The sequence below is a fragment of the Oreochromis niloticus genome, linkage group LG14, assembly GCF_001858045.2.
Source record: "Oreochromis niloticus isolate F11D_XX linkage group LG14, O_niloticus_UMD_NMBU, whole genome shotgun sequence".
Taxonomy (NCBI): Eukaryota; Metazoa; Chordata; class Actinopteri; order Cichliformes; family Cichlidae; genus Oreochromis; species Oreochromis niloticus.
In genome coordinates, this window is record NC_031979.2 from 23,478,690 (window position 1) to 23,500,715 (window position 22,026).

The 22,026-nt window shown below is 41.2% G+C and overlaps 2 protein-coding genes and 1 long non-coding RNA gene across 10 annotated transcripts; 2 read left to right on the top strand and 1 right to left on the bottom strand.

The window, feature by feature from the left end:
* The first annotated feature begins 1,053 nt into the window (after positions 1–1,053).
* On the top strand, positions 1,054–11,098 carry fosb (FBJ murine osteosarcoma viral oncogene homolog B). 7 transcript variants are annotated; one of them, XM_019345060.2, is made up of 6 exons: positions 1,054–3,060; positions 3,360–3,597; positions 5,770–6,153; positions 6,538–6,645; positions 7,059–7,406; positions 7,567–10,744. In XM_019345060.2, the coding sequence occupies exons 2-6, from the start codon at positions 3,472–3,474 to the stop codon at positions 7,630–7,632; spliced, it is 1,032 nt and encodes a 343-aa protein (XP_019200605.1). In that variant the 5' UTR covers positions 1,054–3,060; positions 3,360–3,471; the 3' UTR covers positions 7,633–10,744. The 7 variants fall into 7 exon arrangements, with proteins under 7 accessions (XP_019200605.1, XP_019200602.1, XP_019200604.1 ...); XM_019345057.2 differs by having other exon boundaries at positions 1,054–1,553; positions 1,833–3,060; positions 7,059–10,744; XM_019345063.2 differs by having other exon boundaries at positions 1,055–3,060; positions 8,516–11,098.
* LOC106099004 (uncharacterized) lies at positions 5,985–15,276 on the bottom strand. The gene is made up of 3 exons (XR_001225311.3): positions 15,158–15,276; positions 13,508–13,618; positions 5,985–6,121 (listed from the first exon to the last, which is right to left on the bottom strand). It is a non-coding gene; the product is annotated as an uncharacterized LOC106099004 (long non-coding RNA).
* On the top strand, positions 15,175–21,792 carry lg14h19orf47 (linkage group 14 C19orf47 homolog). Of its 2 annotated transcripts, none has more exons than XM_013277325.2 (8): positions 15,175–15,324; positions 16,330–16,417; positions 16,515–16,629; positions 16,839–16,920; positions 17,824–17,949; positions 18,075–18,224; positions 19,946–20,019; positions 20,100–21,792. In XM_013277325.2, exons 1-8 carry the CDS (start codon positions 15,306–15,308, stop codon positions 20,628–20,630), a joined length of 1,185 nt encoding a protein of 394 aa, XP_013132779.1. In that variant the 5' UTR covers positions 15,175–15,305; the 3' UTR covers positions 20,631–21,792. The 2 variants fall into 2 exon arrangements, with proteins under 2 accessions (XP_013132779.1, XP_013132780.1); XM_013277326.2 differs by having other exon boundaries at positions 18,075–18,149.
* The last annotated feature ends 234 nt before the right edge of the window (positions 21,793–22,026 follow it).

Genomic DNA, 22,026 nt, shown 5'->3' on the forward strand with positions numbered 1-22,026 from the left:
GCCTTCCAAAAGGAAACAGGGGCTGGCCTCATGAGCACAGTGCAAGTTAGTGACTTCCCGAAAATACGCTAAGAGACAGGGGCAAGCAAAACAAAGCACGTCAGGGGCATTAGACAACACCAACCACTTTCTATTTTTTCATTTTTACCTAGCTTGGCAGGAGTCTAGACCGCCACAAGTTGTAAACAAACAAACTTGCGATGAAGTAAACAGTCTGGAGGGAGGATTGCAGTCTAGAAACTCCACACCATCTCTGTCTAAAGTCTAGCCATGACTAACTATTTAGGCCCATGGAGCCTATGAAGAAACTTATGAAAAAACTTCAGCATTAACTTAGATGTTAAGTTTACAACCTTTACAAATGCAACCCTGATGATTAGTACACTTGGCAAAGCAAACTCCTGCTGCTCACTGATATAGTGTTGCTGTTTTAATTATAATCTATATAATCCAAGCAACTTATTGACACTGAGTAGATCACCTTTAATTCACTGGAATGAAAGTTAATGACCTGTTTCACAACATTATAATTAATGCATGATTAATCACTTCTGCAAGTACAGGAGTAATTACAGCCCACCTTTTGTGTAACAGTGAATGTGTTTATTGCACGAAATGAGAACTGAGCCCATACCCACTGCAGATTTAACGACACAGCGACTAGCGCATGGAGTCGGGAATTTTACCGGCGACTGCTCGGACGGTATGACAGCTAGTTTAGTTATGTTTCCCTGTAACTGCCTGAGGGTAGTTCAGGCAGCACGGGGGGGGGGGGGAAGGAGGATAAAAAACGGTCGTTAACGGTTAAAAGTGCGCTGAAACAGCAACAGTCGCCGCACTACTCTCTGCTCCTCTCCGCTGCTGCCGCTGTTCTCTGTGCAGAAAGAATCCGGAAGCCATATTGTGTGCGGCTGCTGTCTTGTCACCCAGAGCCGGTTGCCACGGAAACCGGTTGCTAAGCGGCATAACAAAAAAGACCAAATTTATACGTGCTTGCGTCAGAGGCAACGGCGTATCCATGGCGACGCAACGCTACACACATTCAGCAAACCCGTGTACAGCACATGGCCCCTGCCTCTTCTTTTAGCACACCGTGTCTCTTTTTAACCGCTTGTTTTAGAGATTATTAAAAGTAAACACGTCTTCTTCTGTCGCTGGGAAGCATGTCTGTATTTTTAATCGGACTAGATATATGTTGTGTTAAAAAAGCGGCAGCTATGTTAGTCGGCAGTGATTTGTTTCCCCGTGAATGTGGGCTGCCTTTCCTGCGTTATCAGCCATTCACCTTAATAATTCCCCATCAGGAACAATTCGCATCGACGGAGTTAGTCATCCTGGTTCAGCCGCACGGCACCGGTAGCGGCAGTCCGGATGGGACACAGCGTCCTCCGTGGATCCTCGTCTCTGACGTTGTTACGGCGCTGACTAATAACTCGTTATCCCCAACTCTTCCCTTTTTGCTCACGCCTTTTCACACACCGACTGTATTGCCGTAGCCCTCTCGCAGCAGCAAGCCCGCCCAGTGACACCGTGTGACATCACGAACACAAAACGTAGGCCTTGTATTTCACATTTTCATTCATGATTTGACACCCCATGTTCCCGCATTTGGCCCTTGGAGCGACCCTCCTCCCCCCAAGCCAATGCCAAACTCCCACCTGCCACATTCCCACTGCTGTCCGCATGTAGGCTTTAATAATGAATCACTTTTGTGCTCGTCCCGGTGATGTTTGCAATGACAGGCGCAGATTTCCGTCACTGCTGCCCACTGTACATGTCAGAATAACACGGCTGTTTACCAACTAATGTTTATTTTTCCTTCTTTTCTTCAGGAGGAGGAGGAGGAGAGGGGTGTGAATAAGACTGATGCTCTGACACTCTCTGAGTGCTCTCTGACTATCCTGCCCACACTCAAATCCCTAACAGATTAGGTGTATACATTTTTAAAAGTCGTTTTTCGGCGTGCAGTAAAACCTCGCTCGGCGTCGTACCTGCCCCCAGGTTTAAGGAGTGTTCAGGCACAGAAGAAAAGGAGGCTTTCCTTTCATTAAAACATTAAGCTCACAAGCACAGAGGACTCCCGAGGGCGTGTCCTGAGAAACTTTTCAGCAGGATTTCCCTCGCATGTTGACGGGATTCCGTCCTGAGCTGTGAGTATTGCATAACTTAATCCATTGTTTTTCTTCTGGTGTTTTCCAGGTTATGTATTATATTATAAATAAAGAAAATAATTGAAAGAAATAAATAAAGATTACTTATCTATCCCAGTTACAATATCTACAGAATATATATTATAGGTTTATCCAAACTATAGCAGACTAATTACAATTATAATTGGGTAAATATGCCACTGATTTCAACGTAACAATCCTCCACAATCTATTACAGATGTAGGCATTATAGGAATATTATGTATTGCTATGACTAAATAAATGTCCCAATCAAAAACACACGCAAACAGAGTCCTAAATAGATTCTTTCCATATTTATCACCCCCGAGCGTCTTAAAATTTCCTCTCAGAAATTGTCAGACGGTGAGAAATATCTCGTGCCCGTGATATTACCAAAAAAAAGAAGAAGAAGAAAAAAAAGAAAGAAAAGTCTATTATTATCCGTCGACGAGGTGAGCTTCTGGTCCATTTCAGTGGCAGAGGGAATCCCTCAACGTCACCAAGGATACCAAACACAACATCAGGCACAAATATGGGCATGTACGTCAGCGGAACTCCGAGGCGGGACTAGACCGTTGAAATGTCTTGCTTCTACTCTGGGCTTCATTCATAAGACAAGATCTGCTACTGTGCACCGTAATATAGCAAACGTCCTCCGGCGTTCCGTGAGCGGACTTTATGGATGTATATTTGCACGTTTGATAAGGTCGGATAACGGAGAGCATTGAGAGGATTTACCGCTGAACCGGGGAGGACTTCTTCACAGATTGAACTGGTAGACCTCCCTCCCCCGTCTAAAAGCGGGGAACTGGATTAAGAGTCTTCATGCAACTTTTTTGGAAAGAGACCAAGAGCGTTTCACCGGGGAATAACAAGAAGACTTACACAGGTAAGAAACGCTTACTTTTTGTGGCTGTGAGCGCAAACGGTTTGAGAGGAAAAGTCGCCTTTTGAAAGCGCACTATTTTAAAGTAGGTCGGGAACATCTGTCCGCTTCAGACTGCTTCATAGGAGATGCTTAAAGACAGTTTTCCCTGCTGACACCAGTTTAAACGCATAAAACACGCTGCTGCAGGCTACTTATTAACCGCCTGCCATCATTTATGAGAGAACAGCCTAATTTAAAGCCAGCGCCAGCTTGCTTTGGTTAAGTGCACCGAGTTTAACATCGTCATTCTCTCCCTACAGTACCTCTCCTCCTTTAGTAATCTTGTGTGTGCCGCTGCCCTGCCGCTGCAGGTGACATCGCTCTTTCTCCGGTACCTGCAGGTGTCGCGTTCTCTTTCGGCCCCCCGGGGAGATGTACCAAGGATTTCCCGGCGACCCAGACAGCGGTTCCCGTGGAAGCTCGTCTCCATCTATAGAGTCCCAGTACCTTTCCTCCGTGGACTCCTTCGGGAGCCCGCCGACCACCAGTGCTCCACAGGTAAGTTCCAGTCAGCAGACTGGAAATGTAGTGAAAACAAAAGTCGGAGAGCGTTTTTACCTCGGATTGTTTATTCATTTAAAAATGCATCATGACTGACACGCGATCACTGGGTATGAACCTATAATTTAATTATGACATGTGCTTTTGCTTAAGCACACTCTGCATGGTGTGTCAGTTGTATAAATATACAGAATATAAACGTATTTATGGCTTATGAAGCAGTGGGCTCTGTCACCGCTGACACAGAAGACCGACTACACCAAGTCAGCACATTTGGTGTATCCGGTCTTCTATTTTATTTGGCACGTCTAAGTCAGGACTTAAATGACCGGGATGACTGGATGTAAATTCAACGTTTGTGTTGACTGTAGCCCCGGCGGCGGCGTTGACAACGTGTTCAGCTCGGTTGACAGCGCTCTGGAACTCTCCGACGTAAGTGCCGCAGCCCCGCCCCTTTGCCCCGCTTCTCTCCTTCCACTCGCTCCGCTCTCCTCTCGCCGTGACGTAAATGCCCGTTCTATTTTGGAGTGCTACGTCGCGTTGCCAAGGGGAACACCGGGGGTGTGACGGGGGAGGAGGAAGGAGGCGGGAGAGACGCCGTTTAGAGAAAAACGATTGGTGGAGGCGGTCGCTCTCAGAGCCGCCCGTCCAAACGTCTGAACGCGCTTTCAAATGAATATTAATGAACGGCGATACTCCCCCGAGTATGAAATATAAAATACCAGCGACAGATTTGAGCTTTCCACGACTATTTTTAGACATGGGCGCTGAGGAAAAATTAATAGCCTGTCTTTTTTATTTAACAATAAAAACACCTACAGTCGTAAATTTCAAGTTTTTTTTCTTTTGTTTTTTTTGTTTGTTTAAAGTTAAACAAAACATTCTTGAATACCCTTTTAATTCAAATTCTCTATATAATGAGAAATCCAAGGCTGTTACCTTAACACGTTTTGGCTCCTACCTTTACAACAAATAGCATTTCCCCACTCTTTGGTAAATCCCACGGAAAAGGTGGTTAAATGAATGTCAAGAAATGGAAACAAGTCAGAAACTGGGTCTAGGTCATATAGGCCTACAACAGGGGTGTAAAACATAATACCCCAGTGCCAGAAGTGGCCACAAAAGTCTTTAATCTGGCCCACTTGACAGCTTTGGAAAATGTGAAGAAATGCATAAATTTTAGATTTTTTGCTGTATTTTTTTCATAGGTTTTATGGCTTTTGTACTTCTCCCAGGGCTATTTATACTTCACCAAAGTAGTAACAGATAAACAGCTAAATGGCAGAATGTTCCTGTTTTTTCACTGTCTACTATAGAAATGTATGATTTATAAAATGAGTTTACTGTAGAAAAAATAAATAAATTTAAAAAAGGGCACTCTGTCAACTAACAAACATTTTCAGCTTTATAATTGCAGGACAGTCTGCGCAATGAGCTAACAGAACTTCTCCCTTAATTTTACACATTTATTTCTTACAATTTAAGCCCCAAGTGGAATTTCTCTATCACCTAGAAAGACTGAGTCATATTACTTAAAACTGCACTTGTTTTTCTTATATTAAAATTTTTCAGGGTTTAATGTATGATTAAATGTCTGTGGGCTGCATGTGGCCCACAATGTGAAATGAGTTTGATACCCCTGGCGTATAATGTCTGATCACTAAGCAGTCTTAACACTGTATCACGTCAGTTAGCCTAAACCTTTCTTTATGTAATTGTTAACATAATGGGTCCAGGCATATTCAATTATTAATGTTAATATTCTTCTTTCTGTTTGTGGCAGCCTAGCATGACTTTCCTAGTATATGATAAACACTAGTATCTCTTCAGCTGTTGTTTTATACATTCAGCCACATTCAGAGCACATGGTTTGTCACACCTTGTTGTAGTTTATCTACAGTCAGATGATAATAACAAACAGATGCAAATAGTTTTACGTGAAAACTGAATTTAAAGCATTTTACACTTTAAAGCAAATCTTTATTGCAGCTGATGAGAATTTCAGTGCATGTTTGTACTAAATGTATCCAGTTTGCTACAGTGATCAGACTGATGCACAGATCCCAGCTTGTTTTTACTGGTTTTTCTGTATCTGTCAGTATTTCTTCGCTGCTCTACGTGATCTGAGCTCTGGTCCATAAAACTTAATTGTCGACATCTCCTCCTCAGGAGTGTGTGTCAGCAAGTGCTGGCTTGAGCATTGTGGGCAGCGGGCCAGGGACAAGTGGCGGAGGTGAGATGCCCGGTTCATTCGTGCCAACCGTCACTGCCATCACCACCAGTCAGGACCTGCAGTGGATGGTACAGCCAACCCTCATCTCATCCCAGGCTTCTGGACAGAGTGGCTCCACCGGGACCACGACCATGACCCAACCAGCTTCACTGGTTGATCCGTTTGACATGCCAGGCCCGAGTTATTCTTCGGGGTCTGGATTCACCCCACCGAGTTCAGACACTCCAGGGCCAGCAGCCGGCCCTGTCCGTCAGTCCAGAGCCCGAACTCGCCGTACACGAGAAGAGTCTGTGAGTGAAGATGGAGATGTTGGTGTGTTAGTAAGTTTGCGTGCTTGAATGGTTTGTCTGTTGACCCTCGCATGTTACACATGCACTGCAGGTATATTGTTTACAAGGAAGCCAGTAAAGGTAATGGCGCTGTGTCTGTAATGTTAAGCAGTGGTGTGTGCTAACACTAATAGGTGGGTGGGTAATTAATTGGTGTATTTGGTGTTTGCTTTGGTATTTTCCCATTTGCACAAACCTACTAAACGGCTGAAGGCTAGTTCACTGTTCAGGCACAAGCAACTTTTATCTGTCAGCTGTGATTAAATGTAGCTTTATTTGGTGTTTTTAAGCTAAATTAGTCAATTAAAAAATATATATTTTTAAATAGCCAGCGTTTTTTTTTTTTAAGCTAATCTGTATTCTTCCTTATCTTAGCTAACACCCGAGGAAGAGGAAAAGAGACGTGTTCGTCGAGAGAGGAACAAGCTGGCTGCTGCCAAATGCCGAAATCGCAGACGAGAACTTACAGACAGACTGCAGTCGGTGAGCCTGGCCCTGTTCTTGCTTTCAGAGCGAATGATGATGATAATTGCATATTTTATGTTACCTCCCATAGCATCGTGTGGTGGGGTAATAAATGCTTGCATGTGTGTACAAGAGAGAGGATTATGGTAATGGGTGTTTAGCTGCAGCGAAGACAATTACAGTCCTCAAAAGAGACTATTGTACTTTTGGTAGTTAAGGCCTAATTAACATACTCTTCTATAAGCCACCTTGCATATACGGCTGTAGGGGAAGCAGGGAGGTATTTCTACTGGAATAAACACAAAGAAGATTGGCATACCTAACACTCCTTTCTTCTATCTGCTGCACATCTTCTTCCCATTTCACCCACCTTTGCCTTGTTCCCGTCTCCTTCTTCCCCATTTTTTTTCATCCTCTGTACCAACCCACAGGAGACAGACCTACTGGAGGAAGCAAAGGCAGAACTGGAGGCAGAGATCTCAGAGCTACAGAAGGAGAAGGAGCGCTTGGAGTTTGTGCTGGTGGCTCACCAGGCAAACTGTAAGATCCCATACCAGGACCAGCCTCAGCAGGGCTCAGCACAGCTGCCTCCAGTGCAGTCTCAGCTGCCTCCCCAGGCCTTACAACCGCCTGTCTCCATTGTGGGCTTGACTGTGAAGGAAGACTCTTTCTATCTTCCTCCTGCCTACACAGCCCATCCGGCCTCCACACAGTCCCAGCCTCCGGTTCAACAGCAGCAGCAAGTCCAGCAGCAGCCTCAGCCTGGAATAATGCAGGAGGTAGAGTTTTCTAGTTCTTTTTATGGCTCAAGTGAGCCAGCACCTGGTGGGCCATGCCTTATGGTCAACGACAGTGGTGGTGGTGGTGTTAACCATGACGATGCGGCCATTGGCAGCTACAACACCTCATACACATCTTCATTTGTGTTCACCTACCCAGAGGGAGCCTGCGGGGTCAGTGCCAACCAGCGGAACAGCAGTAGCGAGCAGTCGTCCGATTCTCTGAACTCGCCTTCTCTGCTGGCACTCTGACTGACCGACAGACACACGCATACACATGTTAACACACACGCACATTATTCTCTCTGGAAGTAGAGGCTGAAGTACAAGCACAGTACCTCTCAGCCTCACCGATTGAGGAAAAAAAATAACAACAAAAACAACCAATGGTTTACATCTGATTGGATTATAAGTTTACACATTCTGAAATGTATCCTAATTAAGAGCCATACAAATAGTTGCACATTAGGTCTAACCTTTAACATTCACTATATTTTAGTTTTCTATTACACTCGCAACTGGACATTATGGGTGAATAAAAACTGGGTTACGAAAACCGAGTCCACGTTGCCAATCTTAACTTCTGTGGCTTAACAGATTAATTCACAGTGAATTCCCTTATGCTTGTACTCTGATTGAGTAAGAAACAACACGATCACGTTACACTCCGACAAGCACAAGCGCCCCTAACTTGTTCCCTCTGTCGGTTGGCCCTCTTCCAGTGCTCCCATCCTTTTCCATGCTTTTCTTCCTCTCGCTGAATGTATTTGTGCAAATCTGAAATAGGGACGAAGGACGCTCTGTTCAGGGTCTCTTCTCGTGGGAGACAGGCTGCTGATCTCTCGCTCACCTCTAACTGTTCATCTGCTCGACTTCCCTCTGCTTCTTCATTTGCTGTTTGGACTTGGCAAGTTAAGGATCTGAGTGTCACAGCCCGCCACTAAATCTTGTGCTTTTTCCTTCTCTCGTTTTTTCTTCTTCTTTTTTTTTTTTTAACAAAAAAACCACACAAAAAAAAAAATCTTCTGACGTCTGCCTACCTGCTGTGCGACCCATCTCTACCCATCTCTGTTTTCTCCTCTTCTGTCTCTTTCTCCTTCTCTCTGAAGTCTTCGACCCCCGAGAGCCCGAAGACACCCTCCAGCCCTTGGGACCTTGAGTGAAAGCCGGCTCAACTAACATGCCCCCCTTTGCACCCTGTCACACAAGGACATGGACGCAAGCCCAACCAAACGGAAGAGTCTTTTCTTGGAGCACGTTGCTCAAATCCTTACAGTGAACAGCAGCTAAATACTCTGAACACGCACACAGACGCATAATTGATGAACACACACATGCAAAAAAAAAAAAAAAAAATGCAAGATGGATGCCACTGTCTTCTGCTGAGCCATTTTTCATGTTGTTCACACAATGAAGATTAGACACACCAGTTGTGAGGATATAGAGAGACTTAAGGAATTAAGGAAGCAAGCAGGAAAGGCTCTGAGGGAGTCCGGATAGAGGATGGCTCTCATTTTAACGACGGATTTTTGTGACCAAAAGTTTAAAAAAAAGGAAACAAAACAAAACAACAGCAGAAAAAAAGAATAAAAAACCAAACAAAACACACACACAAAAAAATCTTCTCTTGCCAACTGTGTGGAAGGGTGACCTCAGTAAAAACACCTCCATACCACAGAGCCTCATCGCCCTGGGCCGACATGCGTATATTCACGCCATCGCTTTCAACAACTGACGATGTTTGCTGCAGCGCACCAGCTCAGAGTTTTGCTCACACTCATTCAGATGTGAACCGATGCCTTTATTTAGAGGAGAGACTTTTTCTTTTTTTTTTCTTTTTTGGGGATAGTGATTCAGACAACCTCTAAACATTGGGCTCAGTGGTCTCTGTACCTCCTCTGTTCTCTAGCGGGGATGAGGCGGAGGTGCGTTTATTGTGAGTGCGTCCACTCTGAGGCACCTGGCCCGTTTATTTCTTTCTTTATTGAGGTTGATGGGGCCAGTGAGCACAAAAGCAAGATCTGGAAACGAAAGGGGAGAACGTGTGGGCTGTTGTTTTGGAGTAAAGCGTCCTTTCCTTTGCCTGTGAATTTGTAATTTTTTTTTTCCCTGTATGTTTGAGTAAGAACCGTTATATATTTTAATGTTTATATTTGTTTGTGTGTTTAATTGTTTTGCATTGACCTCCGCTTTCTCCTGTACTGTTACCGTTTATTATTATTTTTGTATGTTTTGTCGTTTTAAGTGGGAGATTTCTTCACAAATGTTCCGATTATATCTGCATTGTACTTATTGTTTTATTATCTTATTGTATTTTTTTCATTTGGCAACTTTGGAGGCATGCTGTGCACTACGAGGAAAAAAAATTTAAGTCCATACCCATCTACATAGTTAAAGATAACATGTATATATATAAAACTATATATACCATGATGTATGAATGTCTGTAGATCTAAATGGGATATTTTTGTCAATGAAGAACAAGATAAAATAGTAAAATCAATATTTTTCTAAATGAACAAACATATATATATATATATATTATAAAGTACTGCCCTGTCCCTCAACATGAAGCACGATGTCACTGCCTCTGTCAATGTGTATTTATGTTTTATAAACGATATAAAGCACTATCCGAGTTACATTAAATGTATGTTTATAATGATGATGATGTTAGAAGGTTGTGGTAATGCCTTTGTTTTGTTTGTGTTTTCCTCTGTGAGGTCTGTCCCAAAGCTACTGACACCTTAACGCCACTTGCTCCTTAGCAGAAAACGAGGGCAAAAAAAGTGATTGAATGTCAATGCGCATATTAAAAGTGTAAGTGTTCAGATGAAAACATGACGATTAAACTGTTTGATTTTTAAGGACAAAGTATTTGACACCCAGTGTAAACATGCCACTCAGTGGCGTTCGTATTTCCGATAAAAAGTGTTTGAAGCATAACTGCAGCCTTGATTGATGGGCGTCATCATGTTAAAGCTGATCCCCTGGTATAATCGACAATACATGTTGCCTGTCTGAGATTAAAAAAAAAAAAAAAAAAATCAAATGTTGTTATTGCATTTGCTGGATGAGAAGCTTTATTTTTCAACTAATAAACATGTTTATTCCAAAAAGAAAAGAAATTGCTGGATTAATGGTATAAATCTTTGCTAAAATGTGGCTCTGGGTGGTCAGAAAATGGGCAGACCTCATGTTTTTTTGTTTCGTTTTTTAAATGTTGTATAAGGACTGTGTTTGTACAGATGTTGGAGATGCCTTTTTGATCTCTATCCAAATGCAAATGTGATGAGAATATGTTCTGGTGTCAGAATAAGCATAAAACATATTCAATAGTTCTCATGTATATAGATTTTTGTGGTGCTACTTATACTAGACTACAACGATGAGACCGTTGAGCGGTGGAAAAGTTACACGTTGCCGTCACCGAAGGTCCAGACAAATGAAAACGCTGGCTGTCTCATCAGAATGTTGTATTCTGAACGAAAGCTGATAACAGTGAATTCGATGCAGCTGAAGGTCTGAATACTCAGTAATAGTTTAATATCAACTGCCTGTTCCATCTCCAAGTGTGAAAAATAGATCTCAGAGGGCCCTTGTACTGTACCTGCACTCCACATTTACATCTCCGATCATCACACAACATATTAGACTCATTCTTTAATGAAATTTGTTTGCTTTGGATTTAATTGAAATCGTTTTTATTTTTCCTTTGATAATTGTGAGGTTACAATAACAAATGGGTTGCTCATAAATTGGAAAAGGTGACACAAAAGGACGAGAAGAAATATCCAGCTGTGCGATGGCTATGATAGCATTAACTGAAAACAAAAAAGAGCTTTCTTATTTTTCTATGATGAGGTGAATGTTTCTATGTATTTCTATTTTTCCACAATTCCCATATGAGCTCCAGTTTCATATCATCTGTAATGAAATGCAATATTATTATCCTCTTGGACGAACATAATGTAGCAAATTACACAGTGATCAAACTGACTGCTACTATATGTCAAGTGTGATGATGTATTGCTTTAATTAACGCGTTTTCTTACAGTATTAAACGTTATCCTTATTGTTTAAAATAGCATCTAGTGTGAGACAAACGTCATAGAGAATTTATCAAAAAATCTATAATTTTTTATTCATATATTGATGATACATAAAGATTAAAGTTATAGAAAGCCACTGCTTTTATTGACATCTTTTCTTGTTTTTTAAATAAACCTTCATATTATTTTCTGTGAGTAAAGGTTACAGTTTTGGAATATATAATAAATATGGGTACAGAAGTGAAGGGCATGAAAAAATGCAATGAAAGATGTAATTGAAGATACATGCATTATTACATAATGTGCTCATGAAGGTGCTCTGATATCAAATTATCAACTGGTCTATTTTCTAGTGCATTTACTTCACCCTAATTTATTCTGTACGTCACAAAAATGTACTGTTTACTTATTTTTACAGCCTTATTTTCATTTTTTTTTATCTTGGAAGAATACAAAAGTGTATGACATATTTTCTGTGTCACTTTTGCGGTCTCTGCTCTGTGAGCTCCTGTGTCCGTTATTCCACCTCTGGCTTTGCCATCTTAAAAAAAAGTTTACATTATGTTTGTTTTTTCCTCATTTTCTAGTCTATGAGAGCTGGGTGAACTGTCTCCTTTAATGATGGTTTGGCTAAATGCCTTACATTTTTCCCAATTTATGAAGAATTGCATAAAAAAAAACATATCTTGAGGTGCACTTCTCTCATTTTTTACACTTGTTTTGCTCTTTTTGAGCTCCTTAAAAGATTTACTTGAGTCGAGACTGCAGAAGTTGAGCAAGAATCTGAAAAGTGCATGTATGTCTGATTTTTCTGAACTGCAGTTTCTTTTCTTTATATTTTATTCTGATGATTATTTTCATACATTCCACAAAATGTAAAAAAAATAATAATAACAATAATAATAATAATAAAAAATATCCATCAGAGTTCTTTGGACATTAAGTATTATCTGCTGTACTATCTTGTTATGTTAAACCAATCTGATGTCTACTGTCACAAAAAATCCTTACATTTAACAACCTCCAACCAGATAACATTTTGCTTACGTTAATGAAATAACATGCTGTAATGCTCAGTTTACTCTGTGTTTAAATTCCTATAATTTACAGAAAGATGCAGACAGAAGATTACAATGTATTTATGAAAAGCAATATGCAAAAGATTCACTGCAAGTCACAAAATTCAGTTTATTTGTACATCCCAGTGTCACATATAGAGGTTCAAAGTGGCTCTTCTCTGTGAGGAGTATTGGATTGCTAGCAATTTGAGACTGAAGGACTGAAGAGCGAGTAGGAAAGTAGAGTAGCCAACTTTCTGACATATAAGAAGGTCCAAGACCATTTAGGATTTTATATATACCTATATGTAAGAGTCAGTCAAAAGTCAATAAGATGTGCTGTGAGATACTGGAAGCCAGTGTAGCTCTGCTAAAACTGGACTAATGTGCTCCCTGTTATTTTTTTTTCTTCTTTTAGTTAATAACCTTGCAGGAGAGTTTTGGATAATCTTTTTGGGATGTCCAGAAAAAAAGAGCACAGCAGTTCCACTAGACATGAATGCAAGAACAAGTTTTTTAGAGTCAGGAAGGGTTGTATCTTGGATATATTCCTGAGATGTCTTATTGATGGAATTAATGTGAGGTTTAAAGCTCAAACCAGAATTTAAAACAACCCCAAGACTTTTAACTTGTGGTTTTCCTCATACCCAGTGACTTGTAAGAGTATAATAAATTGATTATAAAAAGAAGACTCATAAAATGCTTATTTATTAATGTTTTTCATTAATGTGCATATTAATTGGTGTAAATGGTCTCCATTACTTATCTGTGCTGTGCAGAGCTTTATAGTGCCTTCTGTTTTTTTTTTAAATTTTTATTTTGTATTTTTTTTTTGTTTTTATTTGTTTTGTTTTGCTGGGGGAGGGGGCAGTTCATGTTTAATTTTTCTTTTTTCTTTTCTTTTTTTGTGTTCTGCCTGTGTTTGAGTTAAAAGCTACAGCATTTAGCAGGGTGAAGACAAAACACTGATAAACAGAAAGTGAATGCTTACCTCCATCAAGTAGTCAGAAACTTCACTCTGGATGTGTTTTTGCTTCCACTGCTCCAGGTGAGGCCAGATGTTGCTCCATATCTGCTAAATGTTCATATCATCATCTTCTTGCTAACAAGTAAAAAAAAACTGCGTATTTTAAAACTTACGTAAGTAGTCAAATTCAAGTAGTGATAGCCCACAAACTTTAAAAATAAAGTGACTGTCACTGATTGTCACTTATAGCCATTCACTGAACGAAGACTCATGTTTGGTAACCTAAATGGACATCAAAACTGGCCTCCACTGTGAGGCTGTAGAACGGCATGGATTTCTCTCAGCCAATCAGCAAAGATTAGGTTACATGAGCGACAGTGTCATTATTGCATCTGAGTGGCCTGGAGCAGTTCAAACGCTGATGTTTTTTTCCCACATCATTCAAAAAAAGAAAAAAATTACCCAGTTAAATACAAAATGCAGTTTACATTATTTATGATTTAATTATTAAATTCATCAAGGGAAAAAACTATTCAAACCTACCTGAACCTGTGTGAAAAAATAACTTCCCCTTAAACCTAATAAGTGGTTGTGCCACCCCTTTTATTATTTTTGAGCCATTCAGAGGTGGATTTGCTGGTGTTTTGCTAAATAACCTAAGTATGCTTAAGCTTCAGGGCATTAACTGATGGCTGAAATTCTCCTTCAGGATTTTCTGGTACAGAGCTGAAGCAGCAAAGCAGCCCAAGACCATCAAACTTCCACCACCATGTTTGACTGCTGGTATGATGTTCTTTTTATGGAATGCTGTGTTAGTTTTATGCTGTATGTAATGGGACTCAAATCTTCCAAGTAGTTCTGCCTTTGTCTCGTCACACTACAGAATATTTTCCCAAAAGTCTTGGGGATAATCCAGATTTTTTTTGCCAAATGCGCAATGAGCCTTGGTCAACAGTGGTTTTCTCCTTATAACTCTCCCATGGATGCCATTTTTGCCCAGTCTCTTTCTCATTTTTGAATCATGAACTCTGACATTAACTGAGGCAAGTGATGCCTGCAGTACTTTAGATGTTATTCTGGGTCTTTTGTAACCACCTGGATTTGTAGATGTGCTCATGCAGTGGTTTTAGTAGGCTGGCCAATCCTGTGATGTTTCACCACTTTGGTAACTTTTTCCAGACAGATAGATGTCAAAGATGTTCTTGAGGTTTTTTTGAGTGTGGCATGACGTGTTGCTTTCTGAGGTCATTTATCCTTCTTCACTTTGTCAGACAGTGAAAAGGGTTCTATTTAAGTGATTTCTTGATTCAACCAGTCTGGCAGAAATCAGGCCTGGGTGTGGCTGTGAGAACAGATTCAGCTTTCCAGAAATGTGGTTAATGGGAAATGACACAGGCTAACAGAGAGAAACAGACAACCATTCACGTCTTTGACTAATGTTAAAATTTGTTTGATGATCTAAAACAAGCCTGAAAAAAAAAAAATATATATATATATATATATATATACATAAGAACTCAGGAAGGGGGCACATACTTTTTCACAGCAATGCAACATAAAAACAGGAATGTTTTTTTAAGTCCTGTAATATGCTCAAGTAATGCTCTATGTTTGAATATTTTTTTAATTTCGTGCATTTCTGATTGTCCTATAAATAATTAAAGTGAACATCACCTGATGCTGGCAGTGTTTTGAGTGATTTTCCGGTCTCCGTCGCTCTCTAGCGTCCCAGACTGAAAACTTTCCGACCGAAATGTTTCCGGCTCCGCCGGAAGTTGGGGACCTTTCCGCATGCGGTTGACGTCACCTCACAGTCGTGAACATGGCGTCCGTGACAACAGGTGAGAGCACAAAGGCCCGGCTAGCCGGTGTTAACAATTGGTTGATTTAAATTATTTCAGCAGTACTTCGCCAGATATTAACACTGGCTCCTCGTCTTGAATGTTTACGAGCGTTTGAGTTCACAGCGGTCCCCGCAGAGCAGCTTTTATTCGCAGCCACTGGAGCCGCTCACACGATGCTAACACAGAGTGCTAGGACAAACAGCCCTGTTACTGAGTTTTGTGTCGCTCTCTTAAATATGTGATTTAATCTTTAATGGGAAAACAATCGTAAGGGGGAACTGTGTCCTAGATTAGCAGCCAGTTTAACCTAGGAATAGTCCAACTTGTCTCACCGCTACCGCTAACGTTAGCCTACCACATCTACCACTCCGCTTTGTCCTCAATCTGTTAAAACTAGATGATTTTTAAATAGTTTATCTCTGATTTGCTTCTAAGTGCTATGACACTTTATTCGCCGTCTGTGTCTCCGCGTGGCCGAGTTTCACGTCGGGCAGAGCCATTGTTGTGGCAGCTGTTGTGCTTCCTTCACAGTTTATCTGCTCCTGCAGCCACAGGACGGTTCATATGTGGGGTTATAAATAACCTCCAGCTGGTCATGGTCAGCATGTGTTAGACATCAGTATGCTGCTGTCTCTGATGGTTTATGTCTCCCACTGGCGTCTTGTTACACTGTAGTATTACTTTGAATAGTCCCACATTACACTTAGTGTGGTCACAGGCTGTGGAAATCGTGGCCAAACTTGGCCAGGAGTCTTGGTTATTGCTGTTGTGTTTTGGTTTCCAATCTTTCTGTTTTTAACACAAGCAAACTGGAACAGTGTTTGTCTATATAAGAACAACAACAGACTTTTTCTGACACTGTAGACTTTTAAAAAATCAACAAGTAAAGAACTCTTTACTTGCAACTGTAGTTGTGGCATTATTTGTTTATAAAGACCCGTGTTTGATTCTGCTTAAGTTGTTTGGTGGTTAATGTTTCAACCTTTCCATATTTCTTTTAAGCCACCTCAGAGTGGATTCAGTTTTTTAAGGATGCGGGGATCCCAGCTGGTCTGGCTGTCACATACGCCGTTTCCTTCGTAGACAACAGGTAAAGACATTTTGGCCTCGTGGACCCATTCATGCTGTGATCATGTGCACTTTATTAATGCTCTCATTGTTTGTCCGGATTGTTTAATCTTCTGCAGAATTCAGAAGAACATGTTAATGGACCTCAGTAAAGACATCATGATGGACCTCGGCATTACTGTAATTGGGGACATCATTGCCATTCTTAAACATGCCAAGCAGGTCTACAGGCAGGTGAGCCAGACTTGATCTTTTAATGTTATGTAAAGCTGAAAATTATTCACTGTTAACAATTGTGTTTGTCCAGAAGTCTACAGACAATATAATCATGTATTGATTTAAAATAGCCACCCCTATATGGTAGCGCTAGGGTTTGTTTTAAAATAGCAGCATCAGGTGCAGATTTCACTCAACACTTTGTTTTCCTGCTCTGTTTTTTTAAGGACATGTGCAAAATGGCAACTGAGGCCATCTCATCAGGACAGACCAGTGTTCAAGCGGAGCTCAGAAGAACTGCCAACACCCGTAAGTAATGACATTTTAATTTATTCTGTAAAGTATGAGCCTTTATTAGAAGTGTTTAGGTTTTTAAATGGCTGTCATTGTTCAGCGGTGAGCAAAATTTTCCAGCAGTAAGTTCTGGTTGCGTCTAAATCACTCAAGTCACTACGGAGGTCAGACAGTTGGAATGACCCAGCAGTTTGACCCATTAATGAGCCAGGCCAGAGGCATTATGAATCATCTATTCCAGTGTAATGTGGTATGTCTGCGGGAATTACGCACACATCTGTGTGCGTAATCATTTCACCTGCCATGATTCAGAACTGAAGAAGCAGATGTAATCGAGCGGTTGAAGCTGTTTACGTTAAGGAAAAGATGACCTAACGAGTGAAAGATCCGGAGTTCAACCTCAGGAGGAGACGCACATTCCTTTGGGGTTGCATCAGAATGGGCAACCAGTTTAAAAACACTGCCAAATCAAACATGTGGAGCTGCCTGCTGTGGCGACCCCTTGTGAATAAGGGAACAGCCAAAAGTGGCTTTATAGTGTTCAACGTGTTATTTTTGGATTCACCAAGAGAGGAGAACAGACTTTTACTGGCCCAAAAAGTCCCCAAAATAACAACAACAAAAAATATCCCAGAGAGGGAGAGGGAGAGAGATAGATAGCCAGCCTTATCTTAGGGTTGCTTTAATGAGAATTACAGTTTTGGTCCTGGGCTTGTCTTTTCCTTTATTCTTCCGCCTCATTTATTAAGATTTTTTAAATTAGTATTTATCTCCCTCTGTGAACTGCACATTTTTCAGGTTACTTTTTTAATGTTTTGTGAAAGTGTGAATCCCATCCGTCTTTCATCTGTTTGGTACAAAATAAAACACATAGACTTAAGAAGTAAGATTGTTACAATCTTTTATTTTGTTCCTCAGCTGCCACTCGCATGATCGCCAACGCTTTGAGCCATGACTCTCCACCAGCCACGCCAACCCGCCGGCCTGACAACCGCCTCTCCGTCACAGTGTCCAACACGCAAGCAAACAAGAGTAACAAAGCAGGTAGATTAAATAAACGTATGTTTGTGTTTCACCCCATCCGTCCCCTGTTTCCTGTTTCCCTGAAGCTAGGAAAGCCCTCTTCTTACTCGTGTTTGTTCCTTACGTGCTCCCCAATTTGTTGTCAGTTATACGCCAACCAGCTGACGAGGGGAACGGTCTGCCTGTAGTGAAGCGTCGCCGCGTAACAGCTGAGATGGAAGGCAAGTACATCATCAACATGCCCAAGGGCACCACTCCTCGCACACGCCGAATCCTGGCCCAGCAGGCCAAGAAAGGTAGGCCTGAGGAGGTGGCCTCGCCAACAGCTCGCCTAACTAACGCGTTACTCACAACAACTAATCAAACCCGAAGCTCTAATGAATCTCCCTCCTAAAAACTACAACTATTGATCAGGTGCTGATGATCAGAGCCTGTTTGACCCTCACCGTCTGCCCTTGTTTTTACTAATCCTGCTCACTGTACCAACAGTATTTCCCCTCACACTGCTTTTCCCCCCCGTTTGTCTCACATCAACCAAATTTTACTTCTTTTTGCTCTTCTGATTTTTCCTCCCTGGCATGAGCTTGCATTTGAATTGTGTTACAGATCTGTCCTTCAGCTTCAACACATTTTCTCTAAATTCATGAAGGAAATGTCACTTTTCTACCTGTTAAAGATGCAGTGAAAATGAATTACCTGCAGCTGTAGCTAATCATCTGCTGCTTTCATGATAAATTTACCGGCACAATCTAACAAACCACTGCAGCGCATTAAACTCACCGGAAAATCAAGTTTGCAACATAGAAGAATGGTGTACTCTGAAAAGAGTAATTATTAGCAATTGGGTGTAACTCCCTTCTGTGAAAAGACCAGGTCAGTGTTGACACATGTTTCATTGCCTTTTTTGAGGCAGCTTTTTTGTCTGGTTCAGTTAGTTTGCGGCGTTTACAGTTGTTGCAAATGCTTCCTGTGGGATTTACCACCACCGAATCAAGTTTCCACCATCTGAAGTGATATGACCACACAGCCAACAGGAACGCCCTTTCAGAGAAAGACTTCAGAGTCTGAAAACGGGTCTATTGTTTTCTTTCACACCACTTAAACTAACTTGGGATGTTTGCCAGTGTTTACTGCCTATCCCAGCTTTAACTGGTTTGTCATGTTAGCAATTAAATTAAGAGGGTTTTTTTTTTTTTTGTTTTGTTTTTTTTTAGGTGACTTAAAACAACAGGAGTTGATCCAAAATGTTTTCCAGGCAGATACATTTACACTCAACTCTACAAAAACCCACATACAAAATAACAAACACTAGAATATAAACATGGGAAAGCAAAATGAAACATTATAATATAAAGCCCAGTGATACACTGTTAAAATTCACATTTCTCATTTTTCTGAAAGAAAACGAAAAACTGGTTGTTGTGGGTGAGAAGAAAAGAACAAATCAAATGTTTGTTTAATTCTAATCAGTGTGGCTTTAGTGAGAGTTTTCAAAATAAAAGCAAAAATTCTCAACATAGTACATGTATGGAGAATACTGTCAAAATTTCCAACATGTAATTATAAACCAAAAAATATATTTATAAAGATTCAAACAGGTGTTTTATTTTTTCTGCAGTATTCTTAAACCTTTTGTAAAACAATACTTTCAAACATTTTTATGACATAAAAATCAGAACCCTCTTTTTTTGGGGGGGGGGGGACTCCAGAAGCACACAGGCTGCATTTTGGGGGTCAAAGGTCACTGCGATCTCCTGAGACTTGTTTTTGCACATAATCCAATAAGTCATACACCGACGATAACGATGCTTAATACAAATTCATGGTAGAATAACAGAAACTGAGCAAAGGTAAACTAACAGACTTTAAACAACAACTACAGAGAGGTAGTGCTGACAAATATTTCTTCACCTTCTCTCTTCCACTGTATTGTTTAGCTGATTAGTCTTCCAAGTAATCAAACTGATCTGTTGGGAAAAAATATCTTTTTTGCTTATTTGCTCTTCTCTTCTTGAAGGTTTGAAACGCACGTCTGTGTTTGCGAGACTTGGAGCTGAATCAAAGGCAGACACGACGACGGGCAGTAACAAGGTGAGACCCGTCGATGTACATTAACTGTGTTCCGCATCTTAAAGATGAGTTCTGAGCTCATAGCGCTCATATGTTTGCAGCCGACCGGCGTGTTCAGCCGCCTCGACAGAGGGGAAGAAACTGCAGATGAGCTGAGAGCTGGAAACGCAGGTGAGAACGAGGACAACAGCGATGGAGAAGGCTCCGTCCTCCAGTATGCTGGCGTCCTCAAGAAACCCCCTTCCTTCCAGAAGAAAGAGTCTGCGATAAAAGCACCCCCCATCACCTTGCGGCGCCTCGGCGGCAAATTCAAACTACCTCCCTCTGATACACCCACCTCCTCCTCCTCACCTTCCCCAAATGGCCTCCCCCCTGCTAAGATTAGTGTTCTTCAGAGACTGGGAAAGCCCCCCGCCACACACTCAAACACCGGTGTGTCGCCCACACCCGCTGACACACAGGACAACAGAGTGACCAGCACCAGACCCCGAGCCCAGGAGAGGACGACCGTAGCAAACTCCAAGGTGAGCAGCAGCACCGGAGGAGCAGGAATGGGAGGAGAGTCCGCGGGGGCCCAGATGGACGTTAAAGCTATCAGTGTTTTCAAGAGACTGGGCAGCAAGAGAACCTAACACACTCATCCTACAACCACCCAAAAAATACTCTTTCTTTACACTATTTCTAAAGTTTGTATCGCCAACTTTTAGGATTTATCTTGCAATATTTTTTGTTTTGTTTAGGCGGGGTGTTTGGATAAATGACAAAGATTATCATTTACTTTAAACTCATTATTCATGCTGCCATTGGAAAAACGTTTACCGTTTAGTGTCCAAACCTATTATTTAAGGACTCATTTGTTAGCTTAAAGCATGAGCCTGACATTCGCTACCCCCACCACACCCCACACGAGGATGCTGCTGCTGCTTACACTCCCGTCTGAGATTGCCCCTGAATGAATAGTGAGGCTGTAGAAAATGTTGCTTTTCCAAGAATAATTATGTAAGTGTTTTATTGATATTTGCCTGAACATATAAAATGTACAGATATTTGTTTTGGTTTTTTTATTATTTTATTTTTAAGTTGAAAACACAGGACAGCAGTCAGACTTGGGACTAGTTAGGAGATGATAAGTTAAAGTTAAACCTTTTAACCTTCACCTAAGAATTACCTCCTTTTCAAAGTAGGAAAAGTGTCAATAACAAGCTTCTGAACTCAGACCCCGAGCTTATGAGAGGGGAAAGGAAAAAATTCAAACTATTACACAGAACAACCTCGATGAACACTTGAATCTTTAGAAAGCACCACACCTCCTCCTGCTCTTCTTCTGTGCTTTGTGGAGTAGAAGTTGACACCTTCGAACTAAAGGCACCTTTTCTATCGTAGTACTGAACATTTTCTATAACCACCTACTTGAAAGCCAACTCACTAGAATATTTCTTTTGTTTTTATGCAATGTATAGATTTGTTAGACTTCACACACACATATTTTTCTATGTGGACGTTCTTCTATCATGACGTATCCTTACAAAAGGAACTCAGCGATGCCATCAGGCCCGGCTTGATGTAGTCCACTGAAACCAGTGTTGCTCATTACTCCTGATGTACAGTTTTTGTCTGTCGGGCTTCATGCCAGAGCTTCGTTACATTGTAAATATTTTAAAATTTTAAGGATTTTTTTCCCCCTGTGTTTAAAGAAATAATATCTGGAAAACACACCATGACATGTCATGTTTTCTTTTTCAAGGTATGAAGAAAAAGTGTGCTTGGAAAAAAAAATTAAATGATGAAAAGGTGTAAGATGTCTGGGTTTCTCTTTTTCTTACTACAAGAGGATGTTGAGACAGTACTTTACTGTTTTAGTGGAGATATCATCTGAATTTCAGGAGCGGGACCACTCCTCCTTCACACCCCTTCCGACCTCAGACTATAAATGCCCCTTCTCCAATACCTGCTGTTCTCATTTCCATGCCCCACCCTTCCCCCACTTTTTCCCTCTCTTCTCCTCTTCTCTCCTCCTCCCTTCCTTCA